The following is a 13,186-nucleotide window of genomic DNA, read 5'->3' as shown; positions in this document are numbered from 1 at the left end:
GACAAAATGTTCAGTCTTTTTTAACGAGACCATTTATGAAGAGATACCTGTGGTAGCTACGCTATTTCCTAAAGGGAAGAAGGATCGTGTCTTCCTATAAAATTGGAAGTCATTATAGACTCTAATCTATGTTTTTTTTAAAAAAGACAGAATTTTAAGAGTGGAGGGAAAATAATTTTTTTAGCCCTATGCCCAAAATACTATATACCCCTATGTACTTTGGATATTACAGGATTAATTGTCATAGCTTATGGTAGAAAGTGGGAGTAGCAAGCTGGTAAACTCTTCTTTTTTTAATTTTTTTGTTGTTTGGAAAATCTGTTTATTGGTTTTCTACAAATGCAACATGCTCATTGTAAAAATTTTTAACAATCTAAAAATGTCCAGAGTAAAATAAATATAAAAGGCTGCCCCACCATCCATGACTGAGAACACCTGAGAATGAAAATGAACTCAAATTGCAAAAAATTGACTGCAGTACTTTCATTTCATGAGTACACTCCTATTGCTGACAGATAAATGAAATGTCACTACACCAAAGTCCATGGCCTTTTAATGCACTCTTTAGAAAGGCGAGCACCCAAATCACGACAACACAGTCCATGGAGTTGAGTAAACAGTGACACCAGTACACATGGCCCTCCCTGGATTTGACCTTCCGCAACTTCAACCGTACCTCTCTGTCAACTTCAATGTCAAAATGCCTTCCCTCCAGGGACGGACGGTTGGCTCAGTTGGTTAGAGCGCAGTGCTCATAACACCAAGGTCACTGGTTCAATTCCCACATGGGCCAGTGAGCTGTGCCCTCCACAACTAGTTTGAAAAACAACAACTTGACGTGGAGCTGATGGGTCCTGGTAAAACACACTGTTCCCCAATAAAATTAAAAAAAAAAAAAATGCCTTCCCTCCAGTTGCTAAGACACTGAACTTTTCAGAAAATGTCAAACAGGAAAGATCATCAAAAAGAAAGAAATTAATTCTGCAGACGACACCTGAGTAGTGTTATTTTTATTTTTTCCTTCTTGGGCTGTGTACTAACTTCAACCAGATCAACTCTTTCATGAAACCAGACAGGGAATACACTCTCAATTTTTAAAAATTCATCGTGGTAAAAAGATAACTCTATTCACCAAATTTACCTCACAGTTGAAGTAATCTATTTCTGGGAAACCAAAGGCAACCTAACATGAAGCAAAGCTTTTTTCCTGTCCTATTTAAAGAAATTTTAACCTCTTTCCCAACCCCAATGATTGTTTGCACAAGTAAATATATTTTATGACATGCCAAATTAATTAGTTATCTGATTATGCTTCAGTAATGACAATGTTTTAACATCATATAAAAGAACCTAAGAAATTTTCCATTTCCATTTTTATATCCCGACAAATAATTCAAATTTGTTTCTCAATTAATTCAATGTTTCACTTTGGAAAAGCAATTCACTTTATTTTAAATCATACTTACTTACATTTTCTTCAGTCACTTTCATTGTTAGGTCTACTGAGCAAGAATTTACTGCTTTTTACATCTCTTTTTCAGGTATTGCTTAAATGTCTTCTGATAGGCCAGATTTCACCCTCTTATGTCTTGTGCACAAAATGTGGTTAAGCACACTTTTAAGTAAAATAGAGTAAAACTATTTTAGTAAAAATAATTACTAAAATTTAAAAAAATTAAAAATTAAAAAGCAGAGTATCCACATTTACTCAACTTTTGTTCTCATCAATTATAGGTAAAAGATGCAGAAGTCATAGCCTCAGAAAGGAAAAGCTTTAGTTTCATACTTTGTCGCCACCTTTTGAAATAATAATGGTCAACCGTACTTTCATAATTCAGATTTTGTCAGAGCTCAAAGGGAAGAAATAAATACATCTGGTCGACTAAGCATCCTAAATGTCCGTTCATTTGCCACTGAACCCTACAACACATAAATGTGAATAAAACCTTCTTACGGCAAAGAAAATTCTAGTATTTTCTTTATGGCGTTGCATTATCTCTTATGTACAATTAACAGGAAAGGATGGGGGGCCGGAGAGTGCCAGTGTCCCTCCAAAAATATGCATGAATTTATCACATATGTGTATGAAAACCTGTCACTAAGCCAGGAAAAAAATAAGACTGCCAATGTTAATCAGTTAGAATGAAAAGAAAGCATCATTAACTGAATTGGGATCTGTCCTTATAATAGTATAGGAACTCTGTTTTCTGGCATTACCAGGAAATTGGGTATTTGAGGTCTATCAAATACATAGGTCTCTACTTACATTTACATGTGAATTTCTAATTTTTCTGACTAATTTATGTTATATATTACATTATACACACATTATGTTATGTATTATGCATTATATCATATTACAAGATATTATATTATACATTTACTCCACTGAACTTAAGTCAAGTTTTGTTGAAGAATTCAGGAAACATTTCTTTATCTTGGTCTTTCAAACAAATCATTACGAATATTATATTATTAAGGTACCATATGGATATCAGTGAAGAAAGTATCAGTGAAGAAGGTAACCTGTTGGATAAAGCAGTTTTTACTAAAACATGCTTACCACAAAATAAGCCTGCTGCATTTTTATGAAAATAAAAAAATAAGAACTTTAATATTTTTTTGAAAAATGAGAAAAATATTGAATGGTCTACTTACAGTGAGTTCACAAAAATCGATGCTATCGAGGCTTTTGCTTCTATGTAACCTCCCTTTAATTCGTCTTAGAGAAGGCTTTCCTTGGCTGACACTAGAAGTAGCACCATTAGGATTTTCAGAGGATGGCGTTACCCTGCAAGAAGGGGAAAATTTTTTTTAAAACCCAGGTTTACAGGTGAACACATTTCTCAAGTACACGGTAAGCATTTACTTGAGGATAGCAATATAGATAGGTATAGATCCATCCATATAATTAGAATATTTGAAGAGTATAGAAAGTTACAAAAGTGAAAAGTAACAGCCTTTTTTCCTTCCCCCAAAAATCCTTCTTCCTAGACAATCACTAACAGCGCTTTGTGTAACCTCCCAAATGCTCATGCTTATATCTATGTGTTTACCTCCTTTTGAAATTTTTCAGTAAAGTGACCAAATAGTTCATTTTGTCCTGCACCTTATTTTTTTTTCCATTTCATAACATATCCTGAAGCTCTCCCTATAATAACCCATAGAGATCTCTTTCATTCTTTGTAAAGGCTAAACAGTATTCCATAGCATAGGCGTACCACAATTACTTCAACCATCCCCTACCGATGGGCATTAGTTTACTTTTCTAATGTTGGCTATCAAAGTGATCAACACCTGTGACATTATCTTGGGGTACAAACACAGTATTTACTCAGGACACATTCCTAGAAGGAAAATGCAGAATCAGAGGCTTCTGGACGTCACTAAGTACTGCGTTTCAAAACGTTTTTACCATTTTAAACTTCCTTCAACAGTATATAAAAATGTCCACTTTGGAGGATACTTAAATACAAGAACAATTTTATCTTTTTACTACTTTGTAACTCAGCTTCTCTGTGGTCTTCATTATATTTGTCTTGCTGAGTTGCGGATCTCTGTAAAAAAGAGTATCATAGAATTTCCCAGTGTGAACATGGATTTGTCAATCAGTCTTTGTACATCACTAGTGTTTCCTTTATACATTTCAAATCTGTTTTACTAGATGCCTTAATGTTAATAACTCATCTTTTTAGGGATTTAACCCTTTATTATATGGAAAGTCTCTGTGCCAATTAAAGATTTTACCTTAAATGCTATTTTGTCTGATAATTTTCCCTATCTACATTTTTATACTAATCTTTTCCTGGCTTATCTTTTTCTGTGCTTATATTTTCATCCTTTCCAAGTATCTGTCTGTCTCCCTCTCTTCTTTTAGTGGTACCTTTAACTCTTGGTAAACAGTATGTAGCTCGATCGTTTTTCTTTTTTACCCAATCTGAGAAGTGGTATCTTTTGAGAGGAACTTAATCCATTCAAATGTATTGTGTTTACTGAAGAAATATTTAGAATTATTCCTGCCATCTGGTATTATGGTCTGTGTTTTTAAAATTTAAATACTTTTTTCCCCCTGCCTTTTTAGTATGATTAAGTTTTCTTTCTTCCCACCCACTCCTGAATTTTCCTCCTTTCTAAATAGTAGTTTGAAAATTATACATCTTATTAGGGCAACTCTAACTTTACACACACATAAACACACACACCTACACACACACACAATTTCTATGTATATATTTAAACTCATATTTCGCAGTGAATATCTAGGGTTCATTGGTTTATCTCCTCTTACACAAGAAATAACATTAACACATCTTCATTTCCTTTCCTTCCTGGCACCACCATATCCCTACCAAAAGTCCAACCTGACTCTTGGAAATAGTTTTAAGGTCTCCTAACTTTTTTTTCATGTTTTTGATTTCTTTATTCTTTTGTGATTCTTTTCCTTACTCCTCCAGATTACTAATTTGCTTTCCAACTTGTCAATTCAGCCATTCTCTTTTATTTCAATGAGCAGATTTTAAATTTCTTTTTTTTTTAATTTCTTTTTTTTAAATTAAAGTTTATTGGGGTGACAATTGTTAGGATTAAATTTCTAACATGTCTAGCATGTTTCTTTTTAATTAAGATTCTCTTGCATCTTTCTGGAAGTAGCCATGTTAACCCAACATTTTCCTATTTTCACAGGGGTCGGTTCTGCTGTTTGTGGACCATGGTAATTCTCTCAATACTGGCTTTCTCCAACTGTTGGGTGATGTTTCGTGTCTACATATGTTTGTATTAGAGAACATCTGTTTCCCCACTGTAGTGCTGTCGCCTGCCTTGGGCAACTCGGGCAGAAAAATGGGACATGCTGCTGGGAGGCTGGTGAGGTCACTTCTCTTCCGGGTCAGAGGACGCGTAGGGATGTCCGGTACAGCCTCAGGTCTCACATTCACTGCTTTACTAAGTGACAAAGCAACACTGCTGTCCACTACTCGTCACAAATTATTGAGGACGAGCGGGTCAACCAACCTAGTAAAGCAAATCTGCTGAATTCTCCCAGGGGGCCTCTGCTTCTCCCAGCTTTTGATGCTACTTCAAGCTGTCCACCCCTAGCTTTGCGGAATCTCCTCCCGCACATTTTCTGGACAATGGTCCCTGCAAGGTTTTTCTCTTAGAGCTATCCTATCACTAACCAACTTTCAAGAGATTCCTCAAAAATGCTGGTCCACCGGCAGCATTCTGCACTGTTTATTCAGACGGTTAGTATTTTTGTTGTAGCTTTTTTAAATTTCTACTTTTGTTATTTCATTGAGTTTCCAGTGAGTCCACCTTTCAAGGAACCTCCCTGAGTAAAATTTTGATGATGTCACCTTCATTATTCTCAATACAAAAAGCAGCATCTTGTACCATTTTGTTCTCTTCTCTGCAGGTTAAAGCTTCCATTAAAATAATGAAGAACTTCATTCAAGAGAACAGGGCCGGTGGAAAAGAAAAACAGAATTGTAAAACAATATACAAGACCAGTATTTTCTTTATTTCCTGTTTCACTTTATTTTGATAGCACTGGTTATGTGGCATGATTGTATTAGAAGAAATTATTTTTTGTATCAGAAGAAAGTAATATAAATGTAATAGAGACTTTTTTGTCCAAACTTTCATAAGTTTTTCTCTCATCTGACTTAGAAAGGACTCTCTCTTTTCCTTTTTTCCAAACCAAACAGCCTAAAACTTAAAGTCTGCAATAAGAATTTATATTCACCAAATTTTATAAATGACTAACCCAAGAAATGTATCAGATTTGACTCAATATTCTAAAACCAGTGACAAAGTAAAACAGAAAAAAAAAAAATCCTACATACAACTAGAAGAATGGAACTTCCCTTTTCCCCTTTCCAGCAGGTTCACAGCAGAAACCTGTGATAATGCAGAAAGCTGAACTGGTAAATAGCAGGTGAATCTCAGGTCTGTACCCACTCTACCCACAGACTCAGCAGGGAGATGCTTGGTGCTTCGTGTTAGGATTTCAGCCAGACTCCCGCGGAGTAATTTCAGGAACTTTAAAGCTCTGACCAGGTCCTCGTGATGCTGAGAAGCCAACTGTTATAAAGCCTATGGCTCAGTGATGACCCCCCTTTCTTTGGTGGGAGATAAAGAAAAGGAATAAACGCAAGCTCAGATAACAATTTGGAATATTAATTAGTGTAGAAGTAGAAAGGTGCTTGAGATGTAGGGCAATTTAAGATGTCACTTCTCTTATTTTAGTACTGTTTTTGAGAATTAATATTTGTCTTGGGGTTGGGATGGATATGTGTTTAAACAGTTTTCTGCAGGATACTCACAAGAATACAGAGGTATATCTACAACTCAGGTGAGAAGCTGTACCGGGTACAAAAAGCCCAACGGCAGCTCTTCCCAACGTGGAGTATAAGGAGTGTTTTTAACCCCAAGGCACCTCTCTTTCCCAGCGTCACGGTGTGGGAACTGAGTAACTCAGACCTTGGGAGCTATTCCCCAAATAATTAGGAAAATGGCCCTTGATGACAGGGAAATAAAGTTGTGAACACAGATATAAGCATTTTGGATATTTTCTGTTGAACTCTGGGGAAAACAGTATTTAGCTTACAATGAAGTTTTTATTTTTCCTAATTCTTAAGTCCATTTAATCATCCCTAGGGGGCAGTTGGAGAGAAAATTTCTGCCTGCCTCCATCCACTTCATAACTTCTCGACTGGGGCCATGGTTTTACTTGTGGGCATGGCTGAAAGGCAGAAATCCAGGCCCACCCTCTTGTTTTGTTTTAAACTCAGGAGCTTTGACTCATGACCATTTTTGACCAGGGCAAATACCTCCCAAGCTCACCTCCCTCACCCATTGCTAATTTTGAGTGGAAAAAAACCTCAAACATGACAAAGAATTGGGCAAAAATCATCAAGACGGTAAAAATTAGGCAGTTACACAAGAACAAAACTATCAACAGAAGACCTAACTATCATTCTACAAGGTATTAACTTTAAAATATCAGCAACTGACAGCCACAACCAACTCAAGATAACACTACCGTTGTTGCCCCGAAAATAAGACCTAGCCGGACCATCAGCTCTAATGCATCTTTTGGAGCAAAAATTAATATAAGACCCGGTCTTATTTTACTGTAAGACAGGATCTTACGTAAGACCGGGTATAATATAATATAATACACCAGGTCTTATATTAATTTTTGCTCCAAAAGACACATTAGAGCTGATGGTCCAGCTAGGTCTTATTTTCGGAGAAACACGGTACTAAAATCAGCAGGGCAGCAAACTTTAGAATGACACCGAATCTTCCTGAAGGGTATTTCAGCAAAAGCTTGTAAAATGCTAACTTTTGTTTATAAGTATCAGGTTTCAGAATTTTTTAAAAAATAACTTTCCTTTCAGCTATTAGAGATCTGCGCTCCATCTACTCTCCTCTTCTCCGCCATAAATAGAGTTTTGCTGGCACACGACCTCCCACTTGGATGGGTTTCTCGGCTTCTTGGATGGTTAGACGTAGTCAAGGGGCTGTACGTGACAGGGACATTTGCCACTTCTAGGTCCTGACCTTATGACAAGACAATGGGCTCCTTCCTTCTCTTTTCTGTCTCGCAGGGTAGTAACCCAGCTCCTTCCACCCACATGAAGATGACACCTAAGGGGACAGTGCTACAACAGGATGGAAAGGACCTGAGGCCACAAATGATTTTTGAGGCACAGGGTCTCCCCACATTGTAAACTTCCAACCTACAGAGTAATGGGAGAGAGAGATGAACTTCCATGTGACTGAAGTCACGACACGTTAGCACCTCCATGTTTTCAGATCCGGTTTTACCCAGCTCACCATCCCTCCCCTCTGTTGTCTCAATGCTTGCCACCGTACCAACCTGACCTAGGCAGACATCTTAATAGCTCACTTAACAGGGCACTATTAAATGGCCTTTAGTTGTACTGATAATAATGTGTGTGACTGCCTATAATTTGCTCGTGAAAGAAACCAAGAACGGACTTGGGATAGTAGAGCCATTTCTGTCCCACCAGGAGGACCTCTGTGACCCAGGAGTGGCCATGGACCACTCGTTTTGTACCTGTTTTCAGTTCTCCCTTCCTAGACTGTCGTGTCCCTGCTCGAATGTGTTTTTAACCCAACGACTGGCATAAAACTCGGTAGGTGAGTCTGGGCAAGTCAGACCTCATTTGTAAAACCTCGCAGGGGTGCTGCAGTTTACACGGGGATGCTTGGAAAACGCTTACACAGGTATCAACTCAGGTATCAACTCAAAGGAGCGGCGGCTCTTCCTATTTTCAGAATCTGATTATTGGATGACTACTTGAATGGATGAGTTGATACTGCATGGCCTTCCATCGTTACTGAATCAAATAACCAGGAGAACTATAGTCAGAAGAAAATGAAATGGCACCCCTTTGCCCCCCAAAGATGGGTATAAACACTCCTAAAAGCATTCAGTGCAACAATCAATAGTCCTGACAACAATAAAATTATGATGAAAATACTTCCACATTTCACAGCAAATGGACAGAAGGGACTACTACTTGGGCTTAGCACCTCGTGCCTGGAGTGGGTGGAAGGGTACCCTTCCTCCCCACACTTCCTAACCCCAGTTACGGGTGAATGTGACCCTTTTAAAAAGGGTCTCTGCAGATGTAATTAAGTTAGAGCATCCTGGTGGCCCTAACTCCAATGACAAGCGTCCTTAGAAGAAACAGAAGAGAAGACAGAGACACGGAGACAATGTGAAGACGTAGAGCCTGGCAAGAAGCATGAGAAGCTGGAGGAGGGAAGATCCCCCCTTAGAACCTTCGAGGGAACATGGGCTGCTGACACCTTCATTTCAGACTTCTGGCAGCCAAAACTGTGAGAGAATAGTTTCTGCCGTGTAAAGCCAGCAAGTCATGCTAACATGTTCTGGCAGCTCTACGGACTACCCGCCCTACTGCTTCTTTCCACCTCTGGCAAATACAGGAGGCCCTGAAGGAAGGCAGCAGGCAGAGGTAACAGGCTTAGTACCAGGCTCTTAACCAGCACTGATTCAGAACCTGACACTGCAAATGCTCCAGCATTCAAAATTTCTTGGAGAAGACACAAGAGGCTTCCTGCAGGCCCCACAGACGTGGGTCTGGCGGGGGTGGGGAGATGGGTGTTTGCTTCAGTTTCCCCCAAAACTGGTCTGCAGCAGAGGTAACAGGCTTAGTACCAGGCTCTTAACCAGCACTGATTCAGAACCTGACACTGCAAATGCTCCAGCATTCAAAATTTCTTGGAGAAGACACAAGAGGCTTCCTGCAGGCCCCACAGACGTGGGTCTGGCGGGGGTGGGGAGATGGGTGTTTGCTTCAGTTTCCCCCAAAACTGGTCTGCAACAGAATACTCCTTAAAGGATTTGTGGAGCCATTCAGAAAGACAGAAAGATTTCGCACAAAAGGAAGCTGATGAGCAGAAGTGGCCAAACTGGACGGAAGTGTGGGGTCAAAGCATTGCTTCGTTCAACCCCACCTGGACTCACTGGCGTAAGATTTGCAAGCGTGCAGTATTTACACACAGACTGTGACCATTTAGAGAAAGAAGCACAGAGCGCGTACACCTTTTCATCACCGTTATCATAACCATCTTCATATACGCCACAGCCAATTATCATCACACGCCCTCACATCTTGTCAACGGGCATAAGCTGGTGCGTTCCAAAGTGTGACAGGCATTGCCTGGTGCCCATCCGTCACCCTGGAGTCAGAACCCCTATCTTTCTATCTTTTCGCCATTCAACAGTGCCTTCCATCTCAAATGCCCCCACGTGCAGTTGGCTACGACACTGGCGAAATGAAATGTTATCCAGAAAAACAATTCCAGAGGACGTAAGACATAGATCATTCCGCTCCATGTCGCGGCAGCACGGTACTCTCCAGCTAAAAACAAACGACTGGACATCTCTGTTTAAAAGTCCCGCCCACACCAGAGTTTTTGTAGAGGACGCTCTTCCCTTTGCCACTGTGGAAACCAGATTCACATTTGCAAACAGAATGGATATTCTGAAATGCTCCTTTAAAATGGTGGGAAAGTTCAACCAACTGCTCAGGCCCTTCCCAGGCTGTCTCTTCTTAGGAAGATGAATTTTTAACCCTGGCCCCAGTTCACCGTCTGCCTCAGATGTGAATCTCTAGAGTGCAAAAGTTACCTGGATTGTATTTCCCGGTGTTCTCTCTTCACAAACTCTGTATTGGGGAATGCCTTTTGAGAAGCAGCATGCTGATGATGAAAAAGAATAAAACCTAGTAACTGACGGACTTTGTGATCAATTCCTGCATATACCTGAAGGCTCCTCAAAAGTAAGTCCCACATCTTAGTTTGTAAATTTGACATCAAGAAAACGGATTTCCTTATCTTTCTTTCCCAGTTAGGTATCATTAAGAATTCATGTACTCAACATAGCTGCTGAGAACTATTCCGTAGCAGGTAGTGCAGGGGACTGAGTAATGAATTAAATACACAAAAGCCCTGCCCCCATACAACTTACATTCTAGTGTGGGGAGAGGTGATATATATGAAAATTAAGTCCGATATGTAGTATTAGATATTGATAAGTGCTCTGGAGAAAAGCAGGCTGGGGGTACTACTGTTAGTGCTGACTTTTTTTTCCCTATCCACCGTCAATCTGAAAAGTCATCTTCAAATGTCACTACTTCTGGCTTCACAATGATGACATATTCTTCATATATTTGCTAACATCTTCTTCCATGGACATTTCTTAATTCAGTTACTGCCAACTTTTACCAGTCTAGTCTTCGATGTGGTCACTTGCTGTCCATCAAATTATATTGCCTTTTGCAGAATAAATGTCTTTGTTTAAACAAATGGGGAGGCAGGGAGGAGGACTCTGGTAGTCACTAAGCACCCATTACTCAGCCAGGCACCGGGGCATGCACTTTGTATCCACTCTCTCCGTTCATCTGTGACCCCAGGAGGCAGATAAATAGCACTGTGCTCATTTTACAGAGGAAGAAACAGATACTCCCGTTCACTTGCTTAAGGTCACACAGTAAGTGCCAAGTTGAAATTGGAACTTCGCAGCCCATATTCTTTTGGTCTTACCTCCAAAATTCTCCACTGTTGGGATTCTTTTTTCCTTTAACTCCTCTTTTTCTTGACTGCTCAATCTTGATAGTCCTTGGATAATTCTTTCATTTTTGTCTTATACAGCAGAAATTACTTTTCTCAAACGCCTAAAAGCAGCCTCACTGCCTTCTCCATCACCTTAAAATTAAATTAGACTACCGTTCAATTGAATTGAATGAAACCTCTACGAACTACATTGGCCCTCAATTTTAAAATGGAAACGATCGTTGAATATCAAGATTCCTGGCCTCCTTTTCCCATGGTCACCATCGCTTTACCTGACTATTCCTTTTGTGATAGAACCTTACACCTAAGTCTCCAGTCGAGGGAAGCCTGGGAAGCCACTGGGATTCCATATGACACACTTAGATGCTAATAATATGCAATACAATTGGGCAGAAAATCAACTGTGTGAACCAGCTCTGGGTAAGTCCTGGACATTTTCCTTTAAGGGCATCCTTTTCCCGTTCCCCCAGTAACAGTTTCCAGGGCGGGGGACCCGGAGCCCATGCAGGTGAAATACAGTCCCGATGCCATTGTAACGTCGTAACGCGCCCCTCGCCGTGGGCGCGGCCCGTCCTTCACTGTGCACCCGCGGCAGGAGGGGCCTGGGGGACAACGGGAAACGCGCACGGTGCTCAGAAATGGCTCGCCGTCCCCGCGAAAGCCCGGGGCGGGCGCCCGGCTCCCCGCGGCCCCTCCCTCCCTCCATCCCTCCAGGGAGCGCGCAGCTCGCTCGCTCTGCGTGTCCCCGGGCACAGCCGGGGGTCGCGGCGACGCTCGGCCCCGGGCCCCGACATGGCTGCGGCGCCCCGCGATCTCCGCGCCCGGCGCCCCGGCCCGGCCCCCGGCGCGCCCGCGCCCGCCGCTCCCTCACCACAGCTTCCGCTTGAGCGGCAGGAGGCTGCCGCGGTTGGAGGGGGTGACGCCGATGGCCATCTGCAGCACCGTCAGGTATTTCTGGTACTTCATCTTGTCCCCGCTCCGCTCGCGGGCAGGGCCCCGCCGCCGCCGCCGCCGCCGCAGGCACAGCCTCTCCAAGCGCCGCATAGATCAGCTCTGGGCCATGCGCTCCCGCCGCCGCCGCCGTGCGTGGCCCGGGCTCCCGCTCCCGCCGCCGCCGCCGTGCGTGCCGGCCGCTCCCGCCGCCGCCGCCGCCGTGCGTGGCCCGCCGCTCCCGCCGCCCGCACCGCCCCCTCCATCCCCGCCAGCCGCGGCCCCCGCGGGGCGCACCCGGCGGGCGGCGCAGCCGCCCGACTTTCCCGGCGCCCAATCCCGCGGCGGGCAGGCCGGGCCGCTCCGCCCACCCACCCCCTCGCGCCGCCCGGCCCCGCCGACCTCAGTTTCCTCCCCGGTGACGGGAGCGCATTGACGGGATCCGCTTATACCAGGATCGCAACCACAGGTTTCCAGAGCAGAAAAAAATAATTTTTTACATTTATAATTACCACTGAATGGTTCCTAACCATCATTTGTTTTCTAGCCTAATGTGTTTGGAGATGATGTGTATATAAAATGCATTCTGGTGTGCACACATAATATATAATGTGTGTATATGCGTGTATACATTCATACACATATACACACATGCATACACATATACACATACACACATACACATACACACATATACACATACACATATACACATACGTATACATATACACATATATACCCACATGTATACACACATACACATGTATGTACACACATATATACACGTGTGTGTACATATCTATGATATATAGAGTGCCAAAAAATGTGTACACAATTTAAGAAAGGAAAACTTATTAAAATTGTAATGCTCAATATATACCGATAACAAAAGATGAATACAAGGCACGTTTGACTTCTGCAATGACAAGAGGTGCTCAAAGTGGTTCCCATCAGCGTCCAGACACTTCGGATGATGGTGAACTACCACTTAAGCAACGTTGCCAAAGTGTCCCCTTATATACATTTTTTGGCACCCCTGGTATATATATATCATATATATGTGTGTGTGTATATATATACATATATATAAATATATATGTGTGTGTGTGTGATGCAGTCCTCATTT

General features: G+C 41.8%; 1 protein-coding gene across 6 annotated transcripts in view; it reads right to left on the bottom strand.

Moving 5' to 3' along the window:
• The window catches only part of TJP1 (tight junction protein 1), a 194,128-nt gene extending 181,911 nt beyond the window's left edge, over nt 1–12,217 (bottom strand). For 3 of the 6 annotated variants that reach the window (XM_033099931.1, XM_033099932.1, XM_033099933.1), the window contains exons 1-2: nt 12,002–12,213; nt 2,659–2,791 (exon numbers count right to left, since the gene is read on the bottom strand). In XM_033099931.1, coding sequence (XP_032955822.1) covers nt 2,659–2,791; nt 12,002–12,174 — 306 coding nt within the window. In that variant the 5' untranslated portion in view covers nt 12,175–12,213. Of the gene's footprint in view, nt 1–2,658; nt 2,792–12,001 lie in introns of all 6 variants that reach the window. The other 3 variants (XM_033099934.1, XM_033099936.1, XM_033099937.1) reach the window with 2 other exon arrangements.
• Between the last annotated feature and the right edge of the window lie 969 nt (nt 12,218–13,186).

Source organism: Rhinolophus ferrumequinum, chromosome 28 (assembly GCF_004115265.2).
Source record: "Rhinolophus ferrumequinum isolate MPI-CBG mRhiFer1 chromosome 28, mRhiFer1_v1.p, whole genome shotgun sequence".
NCBI classification, from domain to species: Eukaryota; Metazoa; Chordata; class Mammalia; order Chiroptera; family Rhinolophidae; genus Rhinolophus; species Rhinolophus ferrumequinum.
The sequence above is the reverse complement of the archived record's forward strand: the minus strand, read 5'-3'. Positions and strand labels throughout refer to the sequence as shown.